The sequence below is a fragment of the Chaetura pelagica genome, unplaced genomic scaffold (genome assembly GCF_000747805.2).
Source record: "Chaetura pelagica isolate M959 unplaced genomic scaffold, ChaPel_1.0 scaffold227, whole genome shotgun sequence".
Taxonomy (NCBI): Eukaryota; Metazoa; Chordata; class Aves; order Apodiformes; family Apodidae; genus Chaetura; species Chaetura pelagica.
Window position 1 is genome coordinate 881,091 of NW_009953796.1, and position 9,911 is coordinate 891,001.

At 51.4% G+C, this 9,911-nt stretch overlaps 1 protein-coding gene across 1 annotated transcript in view; it reads left to right on the forward strand.

The window, feature by feature from the left end:
* ZNF469 (zinc finger protein 469) overlaps positions 1-7,481 on the forward strand; it is a 12,892-nt gene extending 5,411 nt beyond the window's left edge. The window contains exons 3-4 of the mRNA XM_010001106.1: positions 47-1,824; positions 2,122-7,481. Of these exons, the coding sequence (XP_009999408.1) occupies positions 47-1,824; positions 2,122-7,481 (7,138 nt within the window). The remainder of the gene's footprint in view (positions 1-46; positions 1,825-2,121) is intronic.
* Positions 7,482-9,911: the final 2,430 nt, after the last annotated feature.

Genomic DNA, 9,911 nt, shown 5'->3' on the forward strand with positions numbered 1-9,911 from the left:
GCCAGGAGAAAGGCTTGTTTTTGGCAGGGGAGCGGGGCAGCTCAAGCCTCTGCATCGGGGAGAGGCTGGAAGGTGAGAAGCCAACCATCACAAGCAGCCATAGGGACTATGAGAGACCCCAGGAGCCCTGGCCCTGCCCAGTGGAGCTGGGCTCGCTGGAGGCAGGGACGTCCACAGCGGCCCCACAAGCCATGGACCATTTCTGCTCCAAAGACAGTGGTGAGCAGCTCCAGGGAGCTGCAGCTGCAGAGGAAAGTGACCCTGAAAACATGGAAAATGGGTCTTCTTCCAAAAGTCTACCTGGGTCACACACACCAGACCAAGTAGAGGCTCCCATCTACACAGACCCCATGACAAAAAGCCCTTCTGCTGTCACTGACTCCGTATTCCCCAAGATCCTGGAGGCAGCTGAAGCCACCAAAGATCCCCTGCCATCCCTGCCATGCCAGCATGATGCTGAGAGCTTCCCTGTGTCAGGGAAAGCAGATGAAAGCTTCATTGATGCTGCAGAGCTAGAGAAGCTTGATGCCTATCTTCCAAATCATAAACCTCAACTGGACACCCCAGCCTTGGACCTCACCTTTTCACCTCACATCAAAGAGATCTCAGATACAGAAGAAAGACCCTTAAGCAAACCCAAGTCACCCAAAATGACCAAAAGCACCATAGACTTCAAAGGGGATGATGGTGGGTCTGCATTGGTGGAAGAAACAGAGGAGAGAAAGAGCCCAACCACCTCTCCAGACCCTGGACTTGGTGACAAAGCCAGCAAGCAAAAAGTGCTGCTCTTTGATATGCTGAGTCTGCCTGAGGAGAGCGACCACGGCTCCCAGGAGATGTTGGCATCCCAGGAGAGGGCTGCCAACCCTCTGCAGCAGCTCCAGCTCTTTGTCGCCCGAACAGTGAAGAGCAACGAGGAGGAGCTGTTGATGCCCTGCTTCCCCATGCTCCTTGCTCCTGGCCACCCCTCTGCCACCACCCGTGGCCAGCTGGAGCAGAAAGAGGAGAAATGCGGTGCCTTGGAAGGGGAAAATGGGACACACTGCCCTGCACAAGGGGAGGGGAATATCCCTGTTGAAGGTAACACAGAAAATATTCCTGCCCCAGCAAAAGAGGTGGTGCTTTTCTCTAGTGGATGTGAGCAGCTGGAGTCATTTGGTGGGACGGGCTCTTCCCACGCAAAACCATCTGCACTTGCCAAGCCTGAGCTGCAAAGTAACGTAAGGGAGCTGCAGCACTTAGCAAATGAACCTGCAGAGCAGAATGACATTAATACTGGCACAGATGGTGTTTCCCGAGAGCATAATGACCTCTCACCACTCAAAAACACAGTGGTGACCCCACTGTCAGGGCAAGGAGAGAAAGCTGATCCACTCCTGGAAGAAGAGGAGGAAGAGAAAACCAAAGCAACCTTGGCATTCAAAAGCCATGAGCAATCCTGTATAAGCCGTAGTTTGCTGGAGGAAGAAACGCCGGGCAGTGCTGCAGCAGAGAGGCTGGAAAGGAACCCAGTGGGGCAGGAGGTACAGTCCCTGTGCTCTGCTCCAGTGAGTCCCACCAGCACTCCCAGACCTTCCAAGGAGGATCTCCACCAGGATCACCACTTGGTGCTGGAAGCAAGAGCTGGTACAGTCAGTGCAAAGGATCCCAGGGAAGGAGATGGCAAGAAGTCGTCCCTCAATGGCTGTCATTACACACGTGACTCTCCAGCCAGCTTGCTCTTGCCAACCAATTTTTCTCACCCCAAACACTTGCAGAGCAGTGAGGCAGAGGGAGGAGATGTCCCCAGCTTCAGCACTCAGCTCTCCGATGAGAATAAACACGGCACGTCCCTAGTAAACTCGTCGAGTTCATTTGTCACGAAGAGGTGTCCTCCTGAGGTCAACAGCCATCATGTGCATCACCCCACCATGAGCCCAGGAGATCAAGGGACTTGGAAAAGGGCACCTCCCTTTCCTCCATCACTTCCTCACTGTGGCACCATGCCCATGGAAGTGGTCAAGGACAGTCACCATCACCAGCACCTCCCTGACGGCATCTTGGGTAACTATGGACCAGCTGAAAGAGAAGGGCTGGCGAGACCCTGCACTCTGCTGCCTGCTGTTGGTCTGGTGGACTCAGCCTTGGAGATGGAAGGTCCCCAGAAACCTTATGGGAAGGACTGCTCTCTTCCCTGCTTACCACCCTTCAACCAAAAGGGTGTTGGGAAAGAAGTACCCAAAAGCACTGGTGCTGTGCTCTCAAGTTCTCATATTCAAGAAACCCAAGCGTGCACCATCACAGATATGGTCGTTAACTCCATTCCTCCAGAAACCCAAGATTACCCAACTCAGCCCACGACAGATCTTCTCCCCATCAGAGAAAGAGAGGCAAAACTGAACGAAGAGGACAACCTGGAAATCTGCTCTGATGGTGGAAACAAGCATCAAAGTGAACCAGAGGCTTTGTCCAATGGTTGTGTTGTTCAGCCGGCTGCTGTCATCAGAGGTCTTAAAAGAACTGGAGATCTTGGTCCTGCTGACTTAAATGGCCATGAGTTTTCAGAGGCAGCAGAGGTGAGACTTGGTCTTTCCAAACCCACAGAGAGCAGAGGAAAGAGTTTAAAAGGGGAGAAAACCAAAAGTCACGGGGATGGAGAAGCTGGGAGCTGTGTGTTAAGCAGTACGGGCCAAGGAGAGGACAACATGCCTAACGGTCCTCTGAACCCTTCCCAAAGTGAACTTAAAGAGAAGAAGCCAAACGGGCTCCTGGTGACCTGCGACATTTGTTCGGCCACTTTCCGGTCCAAGCCTGGCCTGACCAGGCACAAAGCTGTCAAGCACCAGGTGAAGAATGGTGGTGGACCACAGCCCAGCAAGGCTCCCATGTCTGCTTTGATTCCTACAGAGAGGACATCAAAAGCAGCCCAAAAAGTGCCCAGGAGGAGCCTGAAGACTTCAGTCAAAGACAAAACTTGCAGCTCACCAGTTCCCACCACCAACACTGACCATGTCCCCAAGAAAATATGCCCAGACCTGGAGAAAGAGCCCAGCACACAGATGCAGGAAGTGGTCAGCAGAGTGCTCAGTGACCTCAGCGTGATCTCCTTTGAGATGTCCCAGGAGCTGCACCGCACACGTGTTCTGCAGAGGGTGATGAAGGTAAAGGGACCCTGCTTGGAGACAAGGGGAGCAGGCGAGGTGGCAGCTGGGAAGCTGGACTCAGGGCGGCAAGCCAGGAAGGGAGAAAAGGGTAGAAGGAGCCAAAGCAAAGATCCTGGAGAGGTGAATGGCAATTCTGAGAAGAAGCTAAACAGGAAAGTGAGACGAAGGAAAGCAAAGGTGTTTCCTAGCAGAAGTGAGCCTGCTGGTCCATGTGAGCTGGAGAAGGCAGATCCTCCCTCTGCTATCCTCAGCTCCAGTCTGCCCAGGACTATGGAGAGCTTGCATCAGGCTGGTGGTTGCATCTCCACAGAGGAGCAAAATAGGTCCAACTCATCCCAATACCCTCAAAAAGCTAAACAGTCCCCTTGTGCAGCTGAGCTTGCAGAGGACCTGGGCAACAGGATGGGGTCTTCAAAGGAGATGGTCAACAAGGAGTTAGTAGCAAGCACAGTCACCTGTCCTGGGGAGGTGGAAGATCCAAATGAAGTGGAGGGCCTGCAGGCTTGCAAGAAATCGGCTAGTGGGTTTGTGAAGCAAGTGGAGAAGGGATTGGGCAAGGTAGGCAAAGAGCAGCATTGTGGTGCTGGTGGCACAGAAGAGATGGATGCTAAGACAAAAGACAGGCCCATGGCAGAGAGTGGTGCAGGGAACCGGAGTGATGCTCCATGGGTTCCCATGGTTCCTGCCAAAGAGGGCCTGCCACTGGAGACACGGGATTCAGAAACCACACAAAGGATTCCTGGGCAAGGTGCTCTGCAGACCACACCAGGGACCAGCCCTCCTCCTGCAGAGCCAAAGCACTGGTTGACAGCAGACCTGCCACCGGGCAGAGAGCATTGCGTGGAGAAGGTGGCCATCTCAGACGACCTCCAGAGCTTGTTTGATGATGACTCCACGTTCTCCCAGCTCTTTCCCAGGGATGACCAGTCTGTCCGGAGAAAGTGCACGCGGGTGTATGGGAAGCGTAGCAAGAAACCCAAGCCCGTGACCAAGGTGGACCAGCAGGCAGCGGGTGATGGGGACCTCTTCACAATCCGGGTAGCTTCTGACCTCAGTGAAACCAGCTCTTTCTGTGTCACCAGGGAGGACCCATGCGAATACGAAACCATCTCCGGTGACGATGCCTTAATGCTGAACATGTGTCACAGCAGCACGGGGAAGAGTGGGGACGCTGCTGCTCCCAGCGGGTCCAAAAGCGTCGCGCTGAGGTTGGACTGCGAGCAGATTGACCAAGGGAAGGAGGACATTGACCTGGAAGACAACATGCTAACCTTCTTGTGCCAAAACAGCCAAGTGGACAACGTCCCCAGCTTGAACATCTGGGGGAATCTGGAGAAGGAGGGAGAAAGCCTCTCTGCCGAGGACATGTTTGAGCCTCTGATGGACCCCGAAGATGAGCACTCACTCAGAGAAGGGGGCTCTGAACCCCCTGACCTGGTGGAGGAGCCCTATGGTGACTCAGCTAACATAGACTCAGGCTCTCCTGAATTTCACACCATCGACATCGAGATGCTGAATGCAAAGCTGAAGATGAGAGACATGTGCTTCTTCAGCCCATGTGAAGATCTTTCTGGACACGGGGAGAACAATGCTGGGAGTTTCAAGCCGAAGCCAGGCCAGCACAGCAAGCACAGAAACAAGCTAGAAGATGGGAAACTGGGGAAAAACCGCAGTGAGATGACCATCAAGACCAAAGACAAGCAATACAAATGCAAAGTCTGCTTCCAGTGGTTCCTGACATTGGGAGAGCTGGACTTCCACAAGCTTTCCCATAACCCTTCCCCTCCACCTACCTGCTACATGTGTGTCCAGCGCAAATTCAGCTCCCGGGAGCAGCTGAGGGACCACCTGAAGGAGAAGCACGCCAAAAACAAAGCCGGTCTGTGGGCTTGTGGGATGTGCCTGAAGGAGATCTCTGATGTCTGGATGTACAACGAGCATCTCCGGGAGCACGCCACCCAGTTTGCTCGCAAGGGCCAAGCGCAGAAGTCTGTGATGGGCCTGCCAGCCTGCTTTGGTGAGGACAACGCTGCTGTCACCCACTTCCTCAACACCATCATGTATCGGAAGCCCAGCAGGTCCTCCCGGCACACTGACCCCAGCTGCAGGCAGGGGGTTAGCAGAGGGAGCAAGAGCCCTAGGGAGCTGCCCCTTGAGCAAGAGGCCAAGGCGATGAAAGACCCCCTGGAAAGCAACGTTAAGGTGAAGCCACCTGCATCCAGCTCTTCTAAAGCATCTGCCAGTCCTTCTCCAGAGCATGTGGCAAAAAGCGACGGCACCCCAAAATCTGTCCCCATGCACCCAGACTGCAAGGATCCTTCCAGGGACTGTCATCACTGTGGCAAACAGTTCCCCAAGCCCTTCAAGCTCCAGCGGCACTTAGTCGTGCATAGTTTACAGAAGATCTACTTGTGCCACAAGTGTCCAATGTTCTACCAGGAGACCAAAGAGCTTCGGAACCACCTCAGCCAGGAGCACGGGATAGTGGAGGAGCAGGAGATCAAGCACACCACCCTGTATGCCTGCGAGCTCTGTGCAGACGTCATGCACGTGATCAAGAAGTCCTTCATCTGCAGCATGTGCAACTACACCTTCTCCAAGAAAGAGCAGTACGACCGGCACATGGAGAAGCATCTGGCGGGAAGCAACAAGACTTTCAAATTCAGAGGGGTCATGAGACCTGGTGTTGCCTTCAGGGAGGGCAAGGAGAAAGTGAAAGAGGACGGCTCTCTCTGGGAGGGCATGCCACCGAGCAAGAAGAGGAAAGTTGCTCACCACAGCAGCTCACTCCCACGCAGCTCACCAGTCCAGCTGGACCACACTGATGACCTTCAGCTAGTAGAGGCTGCAAGCCCCAACCTACAGGCTCCTGCTGACTCCTTCCCTACAGCACCTGATGACCTGGGAGCACCCCAACCCCCCCTGAAAACAGAAGACCTGGTGGGGGACTTTTCTGACCTCCTGGCAGAGATGGAGAAATCTCAGTTTGAGGGCCTGCCCCCCCCACACTGCCTCTCCCCATCCTTGCCGCAGGCTGCAACGAGCAGCCCAGAGCTCGGCCACGTCGCTGCCCTGTCTATGGAGGAGCTGGAGAAAGAAGCATTTGATGGGAAACCACTTCCTTTCTTGGACTCACCCGACTTTACTGTTGACCTTGCTGGGTTGGCTTGTACCCAGGCCACAGACCAAAAACTCTCTCCTCCCCATCTGCCCAAGAAACGGGGCTACGTTGATGCCCAGAAAAGAACAAGTGTAGGAAACAAAGATGAGCATATAGCAGGTGTCCTGGAAAATCCCAGTGCAGCTGTGGATAGGATCCCATTTCTCCAACTTGCCAAGAAGGTCTCAGGGCTTCCTTCCCTTCAAACAGAGGCTCCACCAGCCAAGGAGATCCACAGGTGGGGCAGCCCCAGTGCCAGTAACGCCTCTTCTTGGGAAGGTGCACCTAAAGCCATGTCTCCAGAAGCTGCCCGCCACCCCCTGCCCCTGAAGGACAAGACAGCATCACCCACGCTGAACAGAGCTGCCAAAGATTTGGTCCTGCAGAAGAAGACCTCGGGTAGCCAGCCCAGCAGTGAGGCTGGTCCCAGCACTGGCAGCCCTGATGGCAGCAACGAGGAGGGTCACCAACTCGTCTTGGGGAGGGACAAAGTCACTAAGGACCCTAAGGACAACAGCACCAATGCCAAGGACCAAGATGGCAACCCAAGCAAATCCAGCAGCCACCAGCCCAGAGGTGAGGGGGCCAGCAATGCTGTAAGACACAGCCACGTGGAACCAAGCAAAGCCACCAGCAAGCTTCACCCCAGGAGGAGGAAAGAGCACAAGTCCTTGAGCCATCGGAGCAGCTCCGGCTCCCGGGAGAACATGGAGGGAGATGGGAAAAAGAAAAAAGCCCGGATCTCATGCCCGGGGAGGAGCGAAAGCACCGGTGACCTCAAACATGCTGGTTGGAGCAAGGCTGAAGCTTCAGCACTCTCCCCTGGGAGGAGGGAGACACAATGCAACAAGCTGGTACCCAGGGGCAAAGCAGGCACCCAGCTGAAGAAGATGGTCCTGGACACTTACAACCAGAAGAAGGGGGAGATCCGTCACGCCAACGGGGACGTGAAGCGCAGGAAGGCCATCCTGGGGAAGAGCCTCCACCAGGTGTTGGCCAAGGGGCCGGCGCCGTCCCCGCGTGGGTCCTTGCAGAGCCCACGTGCCGGCCGGGGGGCCAAGCCGGCCGGGTCGGGCAGCTACCGCACCGCTGAGTCCCAGAACAACCTGCTAAGCCAACTCTTCGGGCAAAAATTAACAAGCTTTAAAATTCCTTTAAGAAGAGATACTTCAGAGTAATTTATGGAAGTGACTTATGGTGATCCTCAGCTGCTTTCATGGGGTTTGCAAGGGAAAAATTATCAAAGCATTAAATTCGTTTGTGTAGCATGATTTCTCTGTCTAGCTTAAATGAACTTGCACTGCAGCCTCTGTGAAATAGTTTGCTTTGTGTCTACTAATCTACTTTAATTCACCTGATTTATCATGCAAATGCTAGAACTTTGATGTTGCTGATGATTTTCACGAACTGAAATTGTAATCGCTTTGGGCAGACTGAATCGTCGAGAGCAATTGCTTTATTGCAGAAGTGCTGAGGTTATAAGGATACTTGCAAATCTCAGACCCTTTTGAGACTGTGTCTGTGTTATCTTTGTACAAAGTACTTGAAGAGATGAACTTCATTCCGTAGACGTCTTATTCATAAGGTGCAGTACACTGTAGAAAGCAAATTTTTATTATTTCCTTTTTTTATTATTATTTTTAAGATTTTGCACAAATAATCCCGTACGATTCACTTAATTAGGAGCTGGCCTAAGAGACGATACAATTAGGAAGGGGGGAAAAAAACCAAAACCACGTGAAATTAAGAATCAGGTGTCCTATATTTTGACAGCCATCCCCATGGATTTGTTTGCACGTTGTCAAGAGAAAAAGGAACCAGCCCTGGGGCTGCTGGAGCCCTTCAGAGGATGCTGCCATTCTTTGACCACTGTAGATGATGTGAGCAGAGGAGACCCGGCCGCGAGCGAACTGCACCTTGACACTTGTGACAAACTGATGTTTTTAGGGTGTTGTTGTTTCGTTTGTTTGTTTTCTGTTTGGGTTCTTGTTGTTCGTTTGGGGTTTGTTGTGGTGTGGTTTGTTGTTTTGTTGTTTTTTTTAACGTGTGCGTGTGTGTTTGGGTTTGTTGGTTGGTTTGTTGGGTGGGTTTGGGGGTTGTTTGTTTTTTTGCGCAACGACAAAACTGTGCCAATTGACCGAACCGGTACCGTGCCCTCAACGGTGTCACTTCTAACCTATCTTACTGTATTGAGTAGTGGCTCTCTAGGTATCCGCTTTTTTACTATGCAGTTACTGGTGCTATTCTTCTTTTGTAATGTGAATACAGCCTTCCTTGATTGAAAAAAATAAAAGGGAACCAGGGGGAAGTAGCTGATACCCGTAAAACGGAGCAGGAAACAAAGAAATACTTCTAAAAATCCAACTTTAGGGGGAGGAAAAAAAATAAATCCTGTATGCTGGTACTCCATAGTGTTGAAAAGGTTACGTTAAATGAGCTCGTTATACAACTGAACTTTTGAATCTGGAAAGAAATCTCAGGTGCAAACGAGGACATGGAAGATGAAATACTATTGAAATACTCCCAAGTCAAGGAGGTGAAGTAATGCACTGATGTGATATGAACAGTCAGAGTACTTTGCGTCTGTCCTGCAGTGATGATGTTTTGTTTTGTTTTAGATTTAAAAAGGAAAAATAAAATTTAAAAAGAAAAAAAAAACAAACAACAAAAAACAGAGGCTTTATTCTGTTAATATGTATCTTTATAATTCTTTGTATTGTATAAAAATATTGTAGGTAATTTACCTTGGGTGCAATGTGTTCTGTCAAAAGTTTTTATTTTGATATTTTGTCAGAGAAGCAGAGAGAGCAGGAAACGCCATTTTATGATGTTGTTTGTGTGCTTTTAAAGTGCCTCTTTAATATTGTTAAATAAAGTATGAGATGAAAATATGGGGCGGTACTGTAAAATCATACATGATTAATCTTTTCAAATATATTCCAATATTTTCACAGAAATCCCCTGTCTGTGTGATGTCTGTGGGATGTTCCTCCCTGGCTGCATCCCGAACCCCGTGGCCCCCTCGTCCTGTGCACATCCCTGACCAAATGGTGGCACTTCTAATTGACAATTAGGTGCTCTGTATGTCTTCATGGTGACCCCTGCAAAGTGGCTGCAGGATGGCATTGGTGCTGCTGCTGTCACCTTGCAGTCGTTTGCCAAGTGGTGGAGATGCTCATGCATCTCCTTTTCCTCACTGTGTCTTGCCTAGGTTCTACTCACAACATGGGTGTTTTGTCCTGGGAGGGGAGGAAAGCCCAACATGATGGTGCTGGCCCAGTTTGGTCATCATGAATTGGTGATGGTGATGGCCCAGTTTGGTCATCACCATCTGGTGATGGCCCAGTCTGGTCATCACCAACTGGTCATGGAGATGGCCCAGTTTGGTCTTCACCACTTTGTCCTCAAGCTGACCTCTGCCAGCACAGCAACTGAGGTCTGAAGGTAGGAGGCTGACACAAAGCTGGGCATATTATATTCTTTAATTACTGTTGCAATCATAACATTTAAATGCTGTCACTGAGAGATAGCTCTTAACCGCAGGCTGGAATCCCGGCCACTTGGGGCTTGTAACTGAAACTGCCGGATTAATTTGATTAATTGATAGA